We start from the raw sequence: 20,898 nt of genomic DNA on the forward strand, positions 1-20,898 counted from the left end.
TATCATACTAATATTCCTATTCCTTCAGTATTCCAATTACAAGGAGATTAAGCAGAGTCACAATATTGCCCAATTCTAGGAAAAAGCACTTATAAAGATGTGGGGGCTGGGAATGTGGCTTAGTGGCAGAGTGCTTGCCTAGCATGCATGAAGCCCTGGCTTCAATTCCTCAGTACCACATAAATAGAAAATGCTGAAAGTACACTATGGCTGAAATGGTAGAGTGCTAGCCTTGAGCAAAAGACGCTCAGGGACAGTGCCCAGGCACTAAGCTCAAGCCCCAGGACTACCCCCCCCCCCTTCAAAAAAAGATTAGAAAAAAAAAGTGAGAAAAAAAATATTACATTGCTGAAACAAATAGCCCTATGGATTGAGTGTCTAGAATCTGAGGGTAGGTAATAGTAGGTAACTTCCTTTGTGCTGTGCTATGTCTTTTATGTTAGAAATTATCTCTGTGGCCAATTTTTCCTCCATTTTTTACCCTTCAAGTGGTAGACTGCTAGCCTCGAGCAAAAGAAGCTCAGGGACAGTCCCCAGGCCCTGAGTTCAAGCCCCAGGACTAGCAAAAGAGAAAAAAAAAGACTACAATGTGAATTTATTAGGAGGAAACAATCCAACATTCAGGCCAGGTGTGGTAATAATACATGCCCATAATCCCAGAGACTCCATTGCTGAGAAGGGAAAACTGAGTTTGAGGTCAGCCTGTGCTTAATTGCAAATAAGAATCTCAGAGAATTTCTTGCCCTGCTTTGAACCACAATTCTCAGATCTAAGCCTCTTGCATAGCTAGGAATATAAACATGAGCTGCCTCCAGTGCACAGTCTATAGTAAAAACCTTTTGAGACAAAGAATGGGGATACAGAAAAGACAGAAGAGGAGGAGGAAAAGAAAAGGCAGTCATAAGGGGAAAAGAAGGGGGATGAGGGAGGGAGGGGTAGAAAGAGGTATAAATTGATACATGATTGCAACCTGGTGGATTCATTTATGAAGTTTTCTTGATGGGGAGGGGGAGTAGGTAAAGGGAAGAGAAAAGGAAGGAGAAGAGAAAGTGAATGGGGAAGAGACAGGGAAGGAGAGGAGAAAAGGAAGGGGAAGAGAAATGGAGGAGGAAGAGAAAAGGAAGGAAGAGAGGTTCATGAAGGCATAAAGTCTTCAATATCAGGCTTCAGGTAGCATCTAACTGTTGGCTAACAAGTAAAGGAAACTGCTAGAGGCAAAAAGGGAGAGTAATTCAGGCATGAGTGCTAGGATTATAGACATACGTTATCACAGGTGTTTAATATTTAAAATCTCTTTGTAGATGGGCACTGGTGGCTCACACTGTAATCCTAGCTCCTCAGGAGTCTGAGATTTGAGGATTGCAGTTTGAAGCCAGCCTTGGCAAGAAAAGTCCATGACACTCTTTTCTCCAATTAGCCACCAAAAACCCAGAAGTAGAACTGTATTTAGATGAACTGGTAGAAGTCCTGAGCTCAAGCCCCAAGAGGAGGGGAGGGGATGGGGGGAGGAAGAGGAGGAGGAGATGATAAATCCAAGAAACTCTTATCTCCAATTAACCCGTCCCTCTCCTTAAGAAAAAAAAAGCTAGAATTAAAAGTATTTCACAAATGGTAGAACACCAGCAAAAAAAGTGAGAGCCAGTACTGACAGAAGATAACATCCATTTGTTTTCTTTTGAGGCAAGATCTTGCTATGTATCAGAAAATGGCATGGAACTTTCTATATAACAGCCCAGGCAAGCCTCAAAAGCTCCCAATACTCCTGTTCCAACTTTCCAAGTTCTAAGTTACAAATATGTGCCACCAGCTCCGGTGTGCGCGCCTCCGGACAGCTTGCACCATGGAACCAACAGCAAAGAAGATCTTTAGAGGAATTTTAGTAGCTGAACTTTTGGGTGTTTTTGGAGCATACTTTTTGTTTAATAAGATGAACACAAACCAAAATTTCAGGCAAACAATGACCAAGAAATTTCCTTTCATCTTGGAAGTCTATTACAAATCCCTTGAAATGTCTGGAATGTATGGAATTAGAGAGCAAGATCAAGAAAAGTAGATGAATAGCAAAAATTAAGAAATTGGCTGTTGATCACTTTGCTAGAGAAGAAATGCATAGTAGCAAGCAAGACTAAATTCCCACAGTGATCATGAGCAGAGCTTGGAATATTTAAGGCAAAATGTAATTCAGAGATCTTTAATTCAGAGATCTTATTTTTGGACTATGGAAATGTCATGAAGATATGTCTATAATGTTATCAATTTACTTATTACTAAGTATTCCTTAACTCATCTATACTTTTGAATCTATAAACGTTTCAAAATGGCCAATAAAAAAAAATATGTGCCACCATGCCCAGCAAGATGTTTAAAACATTTTGGGGGAAGGGAATTATGGAAGTATAATGGGGCAAACTAGTGTTTGAATTCTGGGCCTCAAGCTTGCTAGGTAGGCAAGTGCTCTACCACTTAAGCCAAACCCTCAGCCCTCTGTAGTTGTTTCTAAAAATCAGGCCTGGGAATAGACTTAGGAGAGACTTTTTTTAAAAAAACATAAATCCTTTTAAAGTGCAAAGGTTTTATTATATACCTATATCGCAAATGGTGATGTAAGAGTTAGGCAGAAAGACATGCATTGAACCAGAAAAAAACAAACTATCAAGACAATTGTTCTAAGACTCTAGAGACTGATCAAAGGACTTACAACAAATGTATGGAATTCTATTAGAACAGTGAGAGGAATGACTCTTCCCCTCAAAAGCTCTGTATGTTGGGCTAGGAATATGGCTTAGCGGTAGAGTGCTTGCCTTGCATGCATGAAGATCTGGGTTCAATTCCTCTGCACCACATAAACAGAAAAGGCCGGAAGAGGCATTGTGGCTCAAGAGGCAGAGTGCTTGCCTTGAGCAAAAAGAAGCCAGGGACAGTGCCCAGGCCCAGAGTCCAAGCCTCAGGACTGGCACCAAAATAAATTAAAAAAATTAAAAAAGCACTGTATGTGGAAGAGGTGATCCAGAAGGAATGCAATGCAGCCTGAAAGTGGCACCCCTTCCTTCTTTCCCACTTCCTAATCTATAGGGAAGATTTGGGCAGCACAGCTAACAGTGCAGTCTCCAGTGGGTGCACCTTCTCTCACTACTCCCAGCTTATCAGAGCTATTTCACATGTGTCATTTTGTTTGTTTGCAAACAGAATATCACAAGATTGTACTTGACTAGGTTTTGTGCTGGGGAAGATTCAATGATGGGAGTCATAACACCAGTTCAAATTAATTCAAATTTCTACTGCATCAGGAGGTTCTAGGTGGGGCACCGAAGAACAGACCCCCAATTCACCTCTCGTGGCGTTCCTGCTCCATATAGTTCCTGTTCCAAGAGGTGAATGAGAACAACTGCTATCAAACATTGGCAATATTTTGCCCTGCCAATATCCCCAACTTAGTATTTGGTAAGGCAGTAAGGTGGTAAGGCTACAGGTTAGTGATACCAACAAAGGCATGCCAGACAAAAATTTAACAGAGAGATCAATGTTAAATAAAGCCTAGTAGTGCTGGGAATATGGCCTAGTGGCAAGAGTGCTTGCCTCATATACATGAAGCCCTGGGTTCGATTCCCCAGCACCACATATATATAGAAAACAGCCAGAAGTGGTGCTGTGGCTCAAGTGGCAGAGTGCTAACCTTGAGCAAAAAGAAGCCAGGGACAGTGCTCAGGCCCTGAGTCCAGGGCCCAGGACTGGCAAAAAGAAATTAATTAATTAAAATTAAAAATAAAAAAAAAATAAAGCCTAGTATCCTGGAAAATTGTACACATGCCCAAAGTTATGTCATCTGAGAAGCAAACAGAGGAAACATATAAGCCTTCTGCTACTTGGCTAAACAGAGAACAAACTCAGAAACTCCCTCAATTAGGAAAGTAGTCTCCAAAACATACAACACAGAGCCCATTATAAAAGGTGAAAATATCCTTGGACTAAGAAGCTGAAGTGCCCCTGACTAAGCATTAACTGACCACAGGAATTGACAAGTACAATGAACAAAATGAAAACTTTCTAAGAGGGACTGAACATATTAAAGCTGGAAGAAAAATAAAAATAAAATTAGATTGTTTAAACTTCTGACAAAGACAAAATGTTTTAACAGATATGTCACAAAGTAAGATACAAATTGTCAATAAGCATATGAAAGTGTTCAATATTATCAGTCATCAGGAAAATGCAAATAAAAATAAACACATAAAAGAATGTATAAAATGAAAATGAGCTGGGTGCCTGAAGTCCTAGCTACTCAGGAGGCTGCAATCAGCAGATCTGTTAGAAACCAGCCCAGGCATACAAATCTGTGAGATGCTCATCTTTTTTTTTTGCTGGTCTTGGGGCTTGAACTCAGGGCCTGAGCACTGTCCCTGACTTCCTTTTTTGCTCAAGGCTAGCACTCTACCACTTGAGCCACAGCACCACTTCTGGCTTTTTCTGTTTATGTGGTGCTGAGAAATTGAACACAGGGCTTCATGCATGCTCCTGGCAGGCACTCTATCACTGAGTAATATTCCCAGCCCCCAAGACTCTCATCTTCTATGAACTAAAACAACAGGGAAAATAAAAGTCAGAAGTGGCTCCAGTGGTACAGCACTAGCCTTGAGCACAAATAGACTCAGGGATAGTGCCTAGGCCCAGAGTTCAAGCTCCAAGGCCAGCAAAAAGAGAAAAAAAGAAACAAGCGGGGTGCCAGTGGCTCCCATCAATAATCTTAGGAGGCTGAAATATGATGATCACGATTTTAAATCAGCCAAGTACAACAGTCTGTGAGACTCTTATCTACAATTAACCATCAAAAAGTCAAAAGTAGGGGCTGGGGATATGGCCTAGTGGCAAGAGTGCCTGCCTCATATACATGAGGCCCTGGGTTCGATTCCCCAGCACCACATATACAGAAAATGGCCAGAAGTGGCGCTGTGGCTCAAGTGGCAGAGTGCTAGCCTTGAGCAAGAATAAGCCAGGGACAGTGCTCTAGCCCTGAGTCCAAGCCTCAGGACTGGCCAAAAAAATAAATAAATAAAAGAAAATGGCCAGAAGTGGCGCTGTGGCTCAAGTGGCAGAGTGCTAGCCTTGAGCAAAAAAGAAGCCAGGGACAGTGCTCAGGCCCTGAGTCCAAGCCCCAGGACTGGCCAAAAAAAAAAAAAAGTCAAAAGTAGAGCTGTGGCTCAAGCACTCTATTGAGTGCTAGCCTTGAGAAAAAGAAATTCTCAGGAACAGCAAATGTTCAGGCCCCAGTGCCAGCACAAAAGAAAAAAAAAAATCAAAAGAATTGAGCTTATCATCCACAAAAAATATTAAATGCATACTAACTGAAAGCAACTACTCTGAAAGGCTTACATGCTATATGAATCTGGAAAAGGCAAAACTGTGGGTTCATTGAGGGTCAATAGGCAAGGAAGGGCTGTAGGGATAAATAAATGGAACACAGCATGATTAAGGCAGTAAAATTATCCTTTATGTTCTTTTGTGTGTGTATGCCAATCCCAGGTGCTGTCCTTGAACTTTTTTTTTTTTAATCAAGGCTAGCACTCTACCACTTGAACCACAGCTCCACTTCCAGCTTCCCCCCCACCCCACCCCTTCCCCAATATTCCTGAACTCTGGGCCTGGGTGCTGTCTCTGAGCCATTTTGTGCTCAAGGCTGGAGCTCTACCACTTGAGCCCCAGCTCCGCTTATGGTTTTTTCTGAATAGTTTATTGGAGATAAGAGTGTCATGAATTTTTTTGCCCAGACTAGCTTCAAACTGATTGTCAGATCTTGGCCTCCTGTAGAGCAAAAATTACAGGTGTGAGCCACCAGCACCTGGCTACTTCCAGCTTTTTTGGTGGTATGTCACGGACTTTCTTCCCAGGCTAGCTTCAAACCATGATCCTCAGATCTCAGCCTCCTAACTAGTAGGCATGAGCCACCAGTGCCCTGCTCTCCTATATGATTCTTTAATTTTGAATACATGTCACTACACTTTGTCAAAACCTGTAGAACAGGGCTAGGTTTGCAGATCAAGTGTATAATACTTAGTAAGCACTAAGCCCCCATGTTCCAACTCAGGTGCTGCCAAAAATAAAAATTTAAATATAGAAAACATCCACAGATGCAATCCTCTTAGATAATAATAATGTATCAATATTGACTCATAAAGAGTTAACAAATATGCCATACAAAAATTTTAATAGAGGGGAACTATGTGGGCATGGGGGACAAATGTGAACTTTCTGCTAATTTTTCTGTACCACAATCATCCTACTTATGGTTCCTGTGCAACTGGGGTGACAGGCACACAGTATCATGCCCAGATATTTTTGCTGGTTGTAATGACGTCTTGAACACTTTTTTCCTGCACAATGCTACAGATAATCACCTCCTGAGTATCTAGGATTATAGGTGCTAGCCACTACGCATGTCAAATTTTGAGTTTCTAAAAAGTTATCAAAAAACTTCTTACCAGGTCTAATGAAGACATTTTCCACAGACAACATTGCTGCTATTGGAAGTAGTAAATCTTCACAATCAAAAGAAGCAGCCTTGATTACTGCACATGTCAGATGTGGAGGGAGAGGAAACTCCACCATAGATAAACCCAATCTTGTCACATGGCCACTCCTTAATAGAAAGAAAAAGTTCTTACGTCTACTTTGGAAAAACACAAATGTAATGCTGATGAGAATAGATCAAATATGATTTATTAAATTTCCTTAATTGAACTCCAGAAATTCAATCCCAGAAAATTAAACATTGTCATTATTGACAAGAACATAAAGATATAAACTATCTATTGTCAAAACCATGATACAGCCAAAAGTTAAACAAATGAGTCAGAAGAAAGTAGTATTATAGATACAAACATATTATATAATGAAGCACAAAGGATGTCCATGAAGAAATAAAGGAGTGATAAAGGACCTTCTCCCACCACACAATCATGAGAATAAAGACCATATGCCTAGCATAATGTGTAACACTGAAATAGCATTCAGAAAATGCTTAATAAAACTAGTATTACACAAAAATTGCTTGAGTTTGGAGGTTGATTTTGTTTTTCTTTTAGTTTAGATTTTGTTTTGAGATAGGATCTCACTAAGCAGCCCTGGCTTATCTTGAAATCAAGATACTCCTGCGTCAATCTCCCATGTGATTGTATGAGAGGCATATACCACCATCAGCTAAAAAAAATGGTTTTACAAGACAGCATTTAAATCAGAATTGTGGTGAAGACAAACTAAGTACAAATTCTAATTTCCAACAAAACAATCCATTTAAGGATAAATTCTAATTTCCAACAAAACAATCTGTTTAAATTGAGACAATTTTCTGTTGAAAAGGAAGGTATTTAGAGCTCTGATTAAAAAGAGATCAACAATCTATGTTTTTTTTTTTTACCTGTCAATAGCATCACACTGATAAAGTTGTTTAAGAGCTTCCAAAATAAGTCTCTCATTAGGTGGATCCAAATAGGGAAACCTGTGTGTTTAAATGAGATATGAAATATATAAGGTTGTTCCTTGAACATGGTAGAATTTTTACAGATTTGAAGATTGTTTTAAAAAATTTACTTCTCTATTTCTCAAGTCCTCTTCTAAAAATAAAACATTTATGATCACAATCAATTCAGCAAAACATTTCTTTCAGTTTATTCTTTCATTCAAGATGTACTTTTTATCCCCTCTGGGTGAAACTCTGACCATTCCTCTTATTCTTATCCTACCAAGCCTTCACAACCAATATACCTTACTTTCTTTAGCACAAGTCTTATATTTTTGTACGTGTGTGTGTGTGCGTGCATGCATGCATTGGTCCTGGGGCTTGAACTCAGGACATGGGCACTGTCCCTGAGCTTTTTTGCTTAATGCTGGAGCTGTACCATTTGAACCACAACTTTACTTCCAGTTTTCTGGTGGTTAATTAAGTCACTGACTTTCCTGCCCAGACTGGCTTCAAGACACAATTCTCAGATCTCAGCTTCCTAAGTAGTTAAGACTATAGGTCTATCATTCCAGTTGGAATGGCCTATACTCTGAACTCAGGCAACAACAAATGCTGGAGGAGATGCAGGGAAAGAGGAACCCTTCTCCACTGTTGGTGAGAGTGCAAATTAGTATAACCACTTTGAAAAACAGTATGGAGGTTCCTCAAAAAGCTCAACATAGACCTACCCTATGACCCAGCCATACCACTCCTAGGCATCTATCCTGAACAAGAGGTCTCAGGATATCAAAAAAACATCTGCACTTCCATGTTTATCGATGAACAATTCACAATAGCCAAAAATGGAAACAACCCAGATGCCCCTCTACAGATGAATGGATCGAAAAAATGTGGTACCTATACACAATGGAATACTACATAGCGATTAGAAATGATAAAATATTGGTATTCGCAGGGAAATGGTCAGAGCTTGAACAAGTAATGTTGAGTGAGACAAGCCTAGAACACAGAAAACAAAGGGATCTCCTTGGTATATGACGGTTAAGGTGCGGGGGAAGGGGGAACACTAGAGACCAGATCTGCGAAACAAAAAACTTGTCAAATGGTATTTCCCACAGGTTTGGGTCAGCAACCTTACATATGTAACTAAAACCAAACAACTAGTAAACATAAAAAGGTCTAAAATAGACCTCTCAGTGGATTACAATAGCTCAACAGCTATATATGTATGATCATATAAGACAAGGATAAGCAAACTCTATTGTTGATGTTATATTTAAAGTTCTAGATGAATTTCCTTTGGCGTATGCCATGTAGCTACTGTATATATTTTTGGTACAATGGGTATTGTATATATGCCTGCCTGATCTAGGGAAGGGGAAAAAAAAACAAATGAGGGTGTAAGATATCACAAGAAATATACTCACTGCCCTATTATGTAACTGTACCCCTTTTGCACAACACGTTGTCAACAAAATTTAATTAATTAAAAAAAAGGATTACAGGTGTGTCTAGCACCCAACTGCAAAAACATTTTTATTGTTATATTTTATTTTTTTAAACTTTTTGCCAGTCCTAGCGCTTGAACTCTCGGCCTAGGCGATCTCCCTGAGCTTCTTTGGCTCAAGGTTTGCACTATACCAACTGAGCCACAGCACCACTTCTGGCTTTTTCTGAGTAGTTTATTGGAGACAGGAGTCTCACGGATTTTCTTGCCCGGGCTGGCTTTGAACTGTGATCCTCAGATTTCAGCTTCCTGAGTAACTAGGATTACAGGTGTAAGCCACTAGCGCCCAGTTTGCAAAACAATTTTGATGATCTGACTTCACCCAAACACATTTTTCTTTTTTCCAACTTGCCTACATACACACCTTATGACATCGTGTATGGCAAGGCACTTTAAGGTCAGAACTACAGATGTCAAACTAGTTCTCTTAATCTCAGGAATCACATGGTCAGGCATACACTGGTTCCAAAAATCTTTACTATAAATCCGAAAACATTTTCCTGTGGCAGTTCTTCCAGCTCGGCCACTTCGCTGTAAGGCCTCACTTCTGAAAAAGAAAAAAGAGCCCCTAGATTGTTTTGTGAGTCTTCTAAACAATTTGTTTCCTATCCCCAAATAAAGCAGAAATTATATAATCAACTGTTCTTTAAACAAAAAGGCCTAACAGAGAGACTTACTTTGAAATTGGAACCACTTCCAGGATATCCAACCCTAACCTAGGGTTGTGATTGAGCTGTTTCACAAAGCCACCATCTACTACATATCTAAAGAGAGAATGGAAACAGGTTAAATTTCTAGAAACTAGAAGAAGACTTATTTATTTTTAATCACTTTAGACTCTCCTTTTTTCTATCAATAAACTACATTGCTTTTTATTTTAAGCAGGAAACTTAGAAGAAATTGTAACTCTCATACATTACTGGTAAGAATACAAAACCTTTAAACAAGCAATGGTGGCTCATGCCTGTATTAGATACTCAGGAAGCTGAGCTCTGAAGAAAGCAGTTTGAAGCTAGCCAGGCAGGAAAGTCTCTGACATTCTTATCTCATTAATCACCAAAAAGGCAAAAGTGGAGCTGTGGCTCAAGAGGTAGACTTGCTAGCCTTGTGTGAAAAAGCTCAGGGACAGTGCCCAGCCCCTGAATTCAGGCCAAGATAGGCACCAAAAAAAAAAAAAAAAGAAAAGAAAAGAAAAAGAAGAGCTGGGCATCCGTGGCTCTCACCTGTAATCCTAGCTACTCAGATATGAGGATCATGGTTCAAAGGCCAGCCCAGGCTGTCCGCATGAAGCTCTTATCTCCAATTAACCACTCAAAAGCCAGAAGTGGGACTGTGGCTCAAGTGGTAGAGTGCTTGCCTTGAGCACAGTGAAGCTCAGGGACAGTGCCCCAGCCATGAGTGCAAGCACCACAACCACAACTGACCCCCTGGCCCCCCAAAAAGATAAGCACACAAAAAAAGAAGAAAATGGGAAAAAAAAACAAACCCAAACTTCATACACTGTTAGTAGAAAAACCAATGAGGAAAACATTCTAGGAAGTTCTTCAAAGTCAAAAATAGATGGGCATCAGTGGCTCAAGCCTATATAACCCTAGCTACTCAGAAGGTTAAGATCTAAGGATCACAATTCAAAGCCAGTTTCGGCAGGAAAGTCCCTGAAATTCTTTTTTTTTTTTTTCTTGCCAGTCCTGGGCCTTGGACTCAGGGCCTGAGCACTGTCCCTGGCTTCTTTTTGCTCAAGGCTAGCACTCTGCCACTTGAGCCACAGAGCCACTTCTGGCCATTTTCTGTATATGTAGTGCTGGGGAATCGAACCAAGGGCTTCATGTATGCGAGGCAAGTGCTCTTGCCACTAGGCCATATCCCCAGCCCCCCTGAAATTCTTATCTCCATTTAAACACCAGAAAACCCAAAATGGAGCTGTGGTTCCAAGTGGCAGAGCACTAGACTTGAACACAAAAGCTCTGGGATAGTGCCCAGGCCCTGAGCTCAAGCCCCACAATCTAAAAAAGAAAAAATAAACTGTCAAAAATAGAGTCAGGCACCAGTGGCTTATACTTTTAATCCTAGCTACTTAGGAGGCTGAAATCTGAGGATAGCGGGTTGAAGCCAGACCAGGCAGGAAAGTCCTAGAGATTCTCATCTCCAATTAAACATACACACACAAACAAGCTGAAAGCAGAACTCTGGCTAAAGTGGTAGAATGCTAGCCTTAAGTGATAAAGCTAAGGGACAGGACCAAGGCCTTGAATTCAAGCCCCAGCACCAGCTAGGTAAGTAAGCAAGCAAGCAGAACACGCATAAGACCTGGAATCCAAACTCCAACCACAAAAAACAATAAAAATAAAATACAGGGGCTAGGAATAGGGCTTAGGGGTAGAGTGCTTGCCTTGCATGCAAGAAGTCCTGGGTTCAATTCCTCAGCACTACCTAAACAGAAAAAGCCAGAAATGGCACTGTGGCTCAAGTGGTGGAGTGCTAGCTTTGAGCAAAAAGGAAGCCAGGGAGTGCTCAGGCCCTGAGTCCAAGCTCAAGGACTGGAAAAAAAAAAATAAAATAAAGTAAAAGAAAACAAAAACACAAAACCAAAAAACAAAGGCAAACCCTCAAATGTGCCTTGAGAAGATATTTTAATGTTAAATTTACAAATTTTAAAAATGCAATTTTGTTACAAAATATACACTCAAATGGAACCTGAAACAAGTACACACATATTTGTAGATGAATGTTCACAGCCCAAAAGTAAAGAGAAATCTACCTGAATGTTCACTAAAGACTAAGAGATGAGTAGATGAACAAATTGGGGTAGATATACAATGCAATATTATATGATACAATATGGATGAACCTCTAAAACATGCTAAGTAAAGAAATGAGATATAAAAGGTCATATATTGTATAATTCCACTTATATGATATATCCAGAATAGAAACAAAAACTACACTGGTGGCTGCCAGGGGCTAAAGTGGAGAAGCCAAATGGGGGTACTTGCCTAATGGACAAAGTGATAAAAATGTTCTAAACTAGAGACAGATACTGCAAATGTACTAAATATCACTTGCTTGTATTTGATATTAACTTAAATTTAACCTAATAAAATAAATTAAATAAACTTCAAAGTCAGATCTAGACCATTCTAATAGATTCAAAAGTCAAATCCCTAAGAGCCTTCTCTTAAGTCAAATAAACAGAAAACAAGTCAGGTATAGAATTAAGTTAGGAACAGCAGTAAATCTATAATTCACTAAAGCAACATTTTAAAGCAAGCTACTTAATAGCATTTTCCCGGACTGGAAAAAGAAAGGCAGAGGCTTCTTTGACTTAAGAAAACTTTCAAAAATTGTACCTGATCCCATCTATCGTCAAAGATGTTGCAGAAATATTGGTGGATATGACACATTTTCTAATTCCAGGTGGAGGTGGTAAAAATATTCTCCTTTGTTGATCTAAAATACATGTAAAGAAAAAATACTGGTTTATAACATGTCCTTGTTATTTTTTTTCATTAAAAGTAATGTTTTCTTCATGTCTTTAATAATCTTAAATGTAAGATACAATGGCAAAAAAAGTATTCCTTCCTTATCTTTCTTGGTTAATACTTTTAAGTGGAATCATATATTACTATAGTAAAACCACCTCTACAGCAAATTCCTTTACTTAAGTCATGGTTCCATTTAAGGATATGTATAAAACTGTGGATTTCATGTATGTACACACACACACACACACACACACACACACACACACACACACACACACACCAGACAGTGTTAATGTGTTCAGATTCCCTGAAGCCAATGCATGAACAAACTAAAGACCTCTCTCTGCATTAAAGACCAATGAGCTAAGCACTTTTTGCTTTGGCAGTGGGGGATGTGCATGCCTAACTAATAATTACCTCTCAAAAGAAGTAACACCACACTTTTTTTCACTAGGAAGGATAAGCTCCAACACCAATGCATATAGTATAGTAGCTTGCTCTTCTGTCCTCTTTATAGCACCAGAATTAAATAATTCCCCTAAATAGGGCAGTCTGATTCTTTAATTAATCTGGAGTAAGGTCCAAGATTTTAAGTTTGAAGGCTAGCAAATTGCGATAAAGAAAAGTAAAGTTGTAAACCACAGAGAAGTAATAACTAAAGTACACTAAGAGAGGAGATTAGCCTAAAAAGAAAAGAACGAACTAGTGAGATGTTGAGAGTATTTCTAGGTTCCAAGTACTTCTCAGGCCTGAAGAGACAGGAAATAAGAAATAAGAAATGGGTTGGGCCAGACTCCACTCACCCGCCCTCCTCTATCAGAAAATATGACAAGCGAGTTGTCATATATCTTGGCGAGGAAATGAGTGTTGAAGAAAAGGAGCTCAGCGAAAGTTAGTAAAGGACGAGTCTGAATGTATTCTGCAGTGTTAGATTAGTAACAATAGAGTTGGAAGAAATAGAAAACATCATAATATTTTGAAAATGGAGGACTCAAATTATGTCTGTGATTAATTCTAGGATGCTAAGTATCTGAAAGGATAGCTGACTTGAAAGTGAGGTTAAGGGAAAGATCACAAAACTTCAAAACAAGGTAGTTGGTTAGTCCTCTATTTCAGTGATATCCAAAGATTAGAAACATTCCAAGGAGAATAAAAGCAAAAGGATTGCCACATGAGAAGAAATTCTTAGCATTTGTGTTTCTATTTTTCACAGCAGCCTTTTAAACTTTTTATATGTTTATTGTTATACATAATATATTAATATAGTAATATATAAATTACTTCATAATAAAACTTTTAAAAATGCTATCCATTTGATTTCCGGAAATCAGCAGCCAGAAAAATCTTAAAATGGGGTTAGGGGTGTTGCTCAAGTAGTACAGTGCTTTCTTAGTATGTGGCAAGAGCCCAAGTACAATCCCCAGCACCACAGGAAAAAAAAAAAAAACTTACAAAATTAAGTGAAAAATTGTTTTCAAATAAAACTTATAAAGATGTGTGTGCAATGGGGGAAAAAAACCCCAAAGCTAAACTAAAGGAATGGCACAGATAAGCAATTTTACACTAGCAAGCTAGGTCAACCACCTGATTTTACAGCAGAGAAAACTCAAGCCCAGGGAAGGGAGATCAAGTACAGGGTCCAAGATTTACATATTAACAGACAAACTTAAGAGAGTTACATGATACTTCTTCACATCATTCCAAAATTAATTTTTCCAATAAAAAAGTGCTAGAAAGGTGACAGAAATTTGGTATTGTACTCTGGAAGTTGAGGCAAGAGGATTTCTTGAGTTCAAGTGTTCAAGGATTGTCTGGGTAACATTAAAAATAAGCCAAAACAAAAAGAAAAGGGGAAAAACATATTCTCCAGAATTTGGAAGATGTCATGAAAAGCTAAGTATGAATTTTTAGGCATTTCTTATACATAGATAGTAGCTTACTTTTTCTAGATGGTTCAGATAACTAATATACTAGTCTGTAGTTAATATTTATACATTTATTACCTATTTATTCACTACATGTAACTTCATGAGAACAAAAGCTGTCTTTTATTCGAAGCATATCCTAAGCACCTAGTTACAAATGGTTGTTGAATAACTGATTAAAAATTTAGTATATAAGTAAACATTAAGATCCGACCTCTAGGGTTGGAATATGGCCTAGTGGTAGAGTGCTCACCTCGCATACACAAAGGCCTGGATTTGATTCCTCAGCACCACATATGTAGAAAAAAGCCAGAAGTGGCCCTGTGGCTCAAGTGGTAGAGTGCTAGCCTTGAGCAAAAAGGAGCTAGGGACAGTGCTCAGGCCCTGAGTTCAAGCCCCAGGTCTGGCCAAAAAAAAGATTCTACCTCTAAAATTCTACTTTACCAGGCTGGAAATGTGGCTTAGTGGTAGAGTGCTCTCCTAGCATGCCCTGGGTTTGATTCCTCAGCACCACATAAACAGAAAGGGCTGGAAGTGGTGCTGTGGCTCAAGTGGTAGAGTGTTAGCCTAAGCAAAAAGAAGCCAGGGACAGTGCTCAGGCCCTGAGTTCAAGCTCCAGGACTGGCCCAAAACAAAAACAAAAACAAAATCTACTTTACCATAAAATTTTGCATAGATTAGGAATGTCTCTTCTAAACAACTCACGATAGTATATAAATAAAGTCTCAGCACTCAGGAGTAGAGGCACAGAAGGATCACTAGGTCAAGGCTACATAATTCCAAACCAGCCTGGGATATACAGTGACAATCATGGTTTAAGCTACAACTCCACACACACACACAAAAAAAAAAACAAAGCAACATCCTTTCTGAACATATTTCCTCATAATCAAGTCTGTTTTTCAATCAATCCATTCCTAAAAAATTTCAGTTTATTATAGCCTTGTAAAAGTTAAATTTTTTTTTTGTTGTAGGCTTGAAAATTCATGACTTACCGTTTTATTCAACATAAAATTAAGTCTTGAATCTTTTAAAAAGACAAATGTTTCACATTTTTAATTTCTTCCACATACTTTACACCATATTACAGTTATAAACACAAGCCAATTTTGTTTTTAAAGAAATTGAAAATGATAAATACTGATATTCTTAAAGTGAGTTTTCACTCTCCAGGCAGGAGAGAAGAAAATGAATTAATGCTTTCACTAAAACAAAGCAATTCTCAATACCTCCTTTAAGATTATTCTATTTATCTCAGAACCTGATAAGACATTACAATGTTATTAGAAAGGAGGGGGAAAGTTGCCATAGAGACAAAAAGTCATTCCAAAGTCTATCAAGAAATAAAGGTATTGAGAAATATTCCTACAGAAGATATATAAATATAGATGGCAACTGAATCCTCTTCATAAAATATCTTATCCCAAATACTGTTTTCAGGGCTGGGATGTAGCTCAGTGGGGCTGGGATGTAGCTCAGTGGCAAAGCGCTTGCCTAGCAAGTGCAACATCCGGGTTCGATCCCCAGTACCGAAAAAGAAAAGACAAAAAAAAAAATACAGTTAAAAAAAAAACAACAAAACCCAAACAAATAGTTTTGTTTTTGTTTGTTTGTTTGTTTGTTTTTTGCCAGTCCTGGGCCTGGACTCAGGGCCTGAGCACTGTCCCTGGCTTCTTTTTGCTCAAGGCTAGCACTCTGCCACTTGAGCCACAGCGCCACTTCTGGCCGCTTTCTGTATATGTGGTGCTGGGGAATTGAACCCAGGGCCTCATGTATATGAGGCAAGCACTCTTGCCACTAGGCCATATCCCCAGCCCCCAAATACTGTTTTCCCCTCACCCAAACCACAAAACAGTACAGGTGTAGGTGTATATGTGTATATGTGAATAAGAGAACTACAACTTAATGCAGCAAACTTCAAAATTGTCAGAGGGGAAGAAAGATTTTCAAGCAAACAGGTAAAAACACTGCCCAGATCAACCCCTGCCCCCACATGTAGAAGTCGGTGAGTAAACAATCACTTAAGGCTGGGCACTGGTGGCTCACAACTCCTCAGGAAGGTAAGATCTGAGGCTCATAGTTCAAAAGGCAGCCCAAAGCTAACCTAGGCAGGATAGTCTGTAAGACTCATCTCTAATTAACCACCCAAGAGCCAGAAGTGGAGCTATGACTCAAGTGATAACAACAATAGCTTTGAATGAAAAAGCTAAGAGATGGTACCTAGGCCCCCGAGTTCAAGCCCCAGTACACACACACACACACACACACACACGATTCTCAATAAGACCACTAGAAAAATCTGTGGCTCAAGTTATAACAGCAACAGCTTTGAATGAAAAAGCTAAGAGATGGTACCTAGGCCCCAAGTTCAAGCCCCAGTACGTACACGTACACATGTACGTAACACATACACACACACACACACACATACACACACACACACAGAAGACTCTCAATAAGACCACTAGAAAAATCAAACTCCTCACATAGAAAAAAAGGTTTGAGATAGTAACTAAATAGACTAAACTAAAGGGACTAAAGGTAACTAAAGGGACTAAAAAAGAAACCGAAAATGTGAGGAATAGAAACAATCTAACAAAAGTATAATTGGTTACCCCCCCCAACAGAAAAACCACAAGCTACATTCCAAGATTCTATATGAGAATTTCCTTGAGATGAAGAATTGGAAGTTGCAGATCAAAAGACCACAGAAATTTTCTTCATGTTTATGATGGTGACTGTTCAACAGGAATATACATGGTCAAAATTCAATATGTTGTGCACTTAAAACAATAATTTCATTTGTATAGTTTGTTGTATGTAAATTATGTCTTGATAAGTTGATTTCAAAAGTAAGCACATCAAAATTCAAGAGATTTCAATACCAAAAATATCCTAATTAAAACTACTGAAGTTGAGGATTAAAAACAGAAAATTTCAGGTAACCAAACCAAAAAAAAAAATCACTTACAAGGAGGGGGAAAAACAAATCAGGCTGGACTCAGACTTCTCCACTGCAACATTGAATGCCAGAAGACCACTTGTTAACGTCTACCAAGTTCTAAGGAGAAGAAAGTGTGACCCAAGAACATAAAGCCCAGCCAGGAAATAGTTTAAATATAAAGGCAAAAGCCACATATTCTCAAACATAAAAAAGAAACTAAAAAAAAAAAGAAAGAGAAGATTCAAATACAACTAATCTAAAATAAATGACTGAAGAATGGGAAAATGTAGAAAGGATTGTGAGTAATGGAGATTATCAGAACAATATAAAATGGACTAACAAATATCAGACAGAGAGGATGTAGAAGATGAAAAGTGACTTTTGTTCTCTTTTAAATTAGGGAACTGTCCATGTAAGATCCTCAATCAAATATATCTATAAAGACAGAAAGTGGTGACATTTTAACATTTTGAATCTTTTTTTTTTTTTTTTTGCCAGACCCGGGGCTTGAATTCAGGGACTGAGTGCTGTCCCTGAGCCTCTTTGTGCTCAAAGCTAGCACTCTACCACTTGAGCCACAGCACCACTTCTGGTTTTTTCTGTTTATGTGGTACTGAGGATTCAAACCTAGGGCTTCATGCATGCTAGGCAAGCACGCTACTACTACGCCACATTCTCAGACCAATGTTTTTAATCTTTAAAAAAAAGAATATCTTACGTGGTAAACATTAAACAATCTCTTTAAGTAAATTCAAGGAAGAGTAAATACTTTTTAAAGAAAAACCAGTAGTATAATCTCACTTAAAAAGTATTTTTTTGAGACAAGTCTTCCTATATAGCCAAAGCTGGTCTAACACTTGCCATCCTCCTGTCTCTGCCTACCAAGTGCTTATATTTAGGCATGTGCTACCATGCTGACCTTTAACAAAGTATTTCAATCAAGTTTTGCATCTACTTATATTTCTATATATGCGCACAGAGAGATGTTGGAATAATGTTTTTCCTGTTACACATATAGCCATTCCTAGCAGAATAATTTGAGGTAATATCTTTACTTTTATCTGTGTAACTATGTGTACATCTTGAGTTGTTTTTAATAAAACAGTATTTTTTTTCTAAACCAAGTAATTTTTCTTAAAACTGGAGGAAATATACTAAGACACTGTTAATTCTGCACTGCACAAGTAAGTCTCTGGCCTTTTTTTATGCTTCAAAAATTTTTGTGAAGATAAAAAAGAAAAATACAAAATAGCATACAACATATAATCCCATTTTGTTTAAAAACAACCTAGATAATAAAAATGTATTTTGATATACAAAGAAAAGGTTCAGGGCAACATATCTTAAAATGTTAATAGTGATTGCCATTTGGTTAGGGTGGTAGGATCTGAATGATGATATTTCCCTTACAATGTAATTCATGATTATATGTTGATTTAAGACAAAAGAAAAATTTTCCCTTATGAAGAGATTCCACATAGAGATGGGGTATCACTAGCCTTATTCTCACATCTGGTTCCTTTTCTTCATGTATTCTAGAAATACAGATATTGTTTTATAACCCTCTACTGAATAATCACTTTTTAAATGCACAAATGACATGTTATCTCAGCAACACCACTTAGCTTCCTTCTGTAAAGAAGAAGTCTGATTATCTGTAAATAAGAGGTCTGATTATATAAGCATATAATGTGTCATATGTTCATTTTTCTAGGGAAAAAAGAAGGTATGGTTTTCATAACCATTATAAAGGCACATGAACCTTCCCAATCCTCCCAAAAGGCTAAAAAGCATTAAATTTCAAATGATTACTGTCAGTGCTAAAATTTTCTAATTTGATGTAAATATTTCTGCTTTATAAAACTGGTACATTTCAGTTCATGTATATTGTAAGGTTTAGTTTTCCCTATATCCACACTTATAGGAAACTACATAAGGGGGCCAGGAACATGGTCTAGTGGTAAAGTGCTCGCTTCATATACATGAAGCCCTGGGTTCGATTCCTCAGCACCACATATGTAGAAAAAAGCCGGAAGTGGCACTGTGGCTCAAGAGGTAGAATGCTAGCCTTGAGCAAAAAGAAGCCAGGGACAGTGCTCAGGCCTTGAGACTGGCAACAAAAACAAAACAAGTAAACAAAACTACAAAAGGGGGCTGGGAATAAGGCTTAGTGGTAGAGTGCTTGCCCTGCATGCATGAAGCCCTGGGCTCGATTCCTCAGCACCATATAAACAGAAAAGGCCAGAAATGGCCATGGCTCAAGTGATAGAGCGTTAGCCTTGAGCAAAAAGAAGCCAGGGACAGTGTTCAAGCCTTGAGTCCAAGCTCAAGGACTGGCAAAAAAAAAAAAAAAAAAAAAAAAAAACACAAGAAAACTACGTAAGTTCCACAAAAACAAGGAAGTTAGAAGGAAAATGTATGAGACCTATAGTGTTGGAGACATTAAAAAAATATTTACAGAAAACTAAAGGTCTAGAATTCAGTTAAATAAAATGAGTATGTTTCAACATACAATACAGTATAATTGCCCTCAAGAAGTTCACAATTTCATAGAGGGCATAGTACAAGTATAACATGGTAGAATGCATTAAGTGTAACAGAGGTACAGAAAAGCAAGAGACGTTCAAATGAGGAAAAGAACAGTCATGTGTAAGGAAGAAAACCAGGAAAGGTTTTTATGGAGTTGACTACACTATTGAAGTGAAACAACTGGATTTCAGCCAGTAAGAAGGGAGGAAAATAAAAGGGATAGCAGTTCAAGTTAAGGAAATTGAAAAAGCAGAACCACAAAAAGGATGAGGAAAGAAAAACAAAAAACAACTCTGACATTGATTAGAACATGGGTAGCCCAGACTAGGGATTTGGTTCATATAATCTCAACAATTCATATAATGTAATATAATCTCCACATTTGACAGATGAAAATTTTGGTGGTCAATTAGGAAAACATTTTTAAAATGTCTCTTTAAAACAGCCACTCTCATGGCTAGCCTAGAAGAAATATGTACATATATATGTATATGTATATATATTTTTCCCCCAGTCAGGTATACAACTATAACTCTACAACTATAACTCTAGCCACTCAGGAAGCTAAGATCTGAAGATCTCTGTTCAAAGCCAGCCAAAAGCAGACAAATCTGTGAGACTCTTATCTTTAATTAGCCAGGAAAAGCAGGAAGTAGAGGCTCAAGTAGTGTACCAGAAAGCAATGGAAAAGGCCAAGCATGAAGCCCTAAGTTCAAGCCCCAGTACTCAAACAAAAATTAAATAAAAATAATTAATAAATAAAATAAATAGCCAGGTGCTGGTTGCTCATGCCTGTGATCCTTAGCTACTCAAGAGGATGAGATCCGAAGACTCAGGTTTGAAGTCAGCTGGCACAGGAAAGTCTGTGAGACTCTTACCTCCAATCAGTTATCAAAATGCTGAAAGTAGAGCTGTGGCTCAAGTTGGGAGAGTGCTACTGTTGAGCAAAAAAAACACCTCAGGGACAGCACCCAGGCTCTGAGTTCAAGCCCCAGGACCAGCACAAAAATGAATAATAATACAATGTTCACTCCATGCATTTTACCCATTCACTAAAT

General features: G+C 38.4%; 2 protein-coding genes across 2 annotated transcripts in view; one reads left to right on the forward strand and one right to left on the reverse strand.

Moving 5' to 3' along the window:
- The window catches only part of Dhx40 (DEAH-box helicase 40), a 41,362-nt gene that overhangs the window by 11,556 nt on the left and 8,908 nt on the right, over nucleotides 1–20,898 (reverse strand). The window contains exons 8-12 of the mRNA XM_048365780.1: nucleotides 12,308–12,407; nucleotides 9,638–9,724; nucleotides 9,325–9,507; nucleotides 7,409–7,489; nucleotides 6,474–6,631 (exon numbers count right to left, since the gene is read on the reverse strand). Of these exons, the coding sequence (XP_048221737.1) occupies nucleotides 6,474–6,631; nucleotides 7,409–7,489; nucleotides 9,325–9,507; nucleotides 9,638–9,724; nucleotides 12,308–12,407 (609 nt within the window). The remainder of the gene's footprint in view (nucleotides 1–6,473; nucleotides 6,632–7,408; nucleotides 7,490–9,324; nucleotides 9,508–9,637; nucleotides 9,725–12,307; nucleotides 12,408–20,898) is intronic.
- On the forward strand, nucleotides 1,833–2,174 carry LOC125365603 (protein CEBPZOS-like). Its single transcript, XM_048365781.1, has one exon. The coding sequence runs from the start codon at nucleotides 1,841–1,843 to the stop codon at nucleotides 2,051–2,053; it is 213 nt and encodes a 70-aa protein (XP_048221738.1). The 5' UTR covers nucleotides 1,833–1,840; the 3' UTR covers nucleotides 2,054–2,174.

This window comes from Perognathus longimembris, chromosome 17, assembly GCF_023159225.1.
Source record: "Perognathus longimembris pacificus isolate PPM17 chromosome 17, ASM2315922v1, whole genome shotgun sequence".
Lineage (NCBI taxonomy): Eukaryota > Metazoa > Chordata > Mammalia > Rodentia > Heteromyidae > Perognathus > Perognathus longimembris.

Coding starts and splice junctions, on each gene's coding strand:
- LOC125365603 (XM_048365781.1), top strand. CDS start 1,841: ATGGAACCAACAGCAAAGAAGATCTTTAGAGGAATTTTAGTAGCTGAA.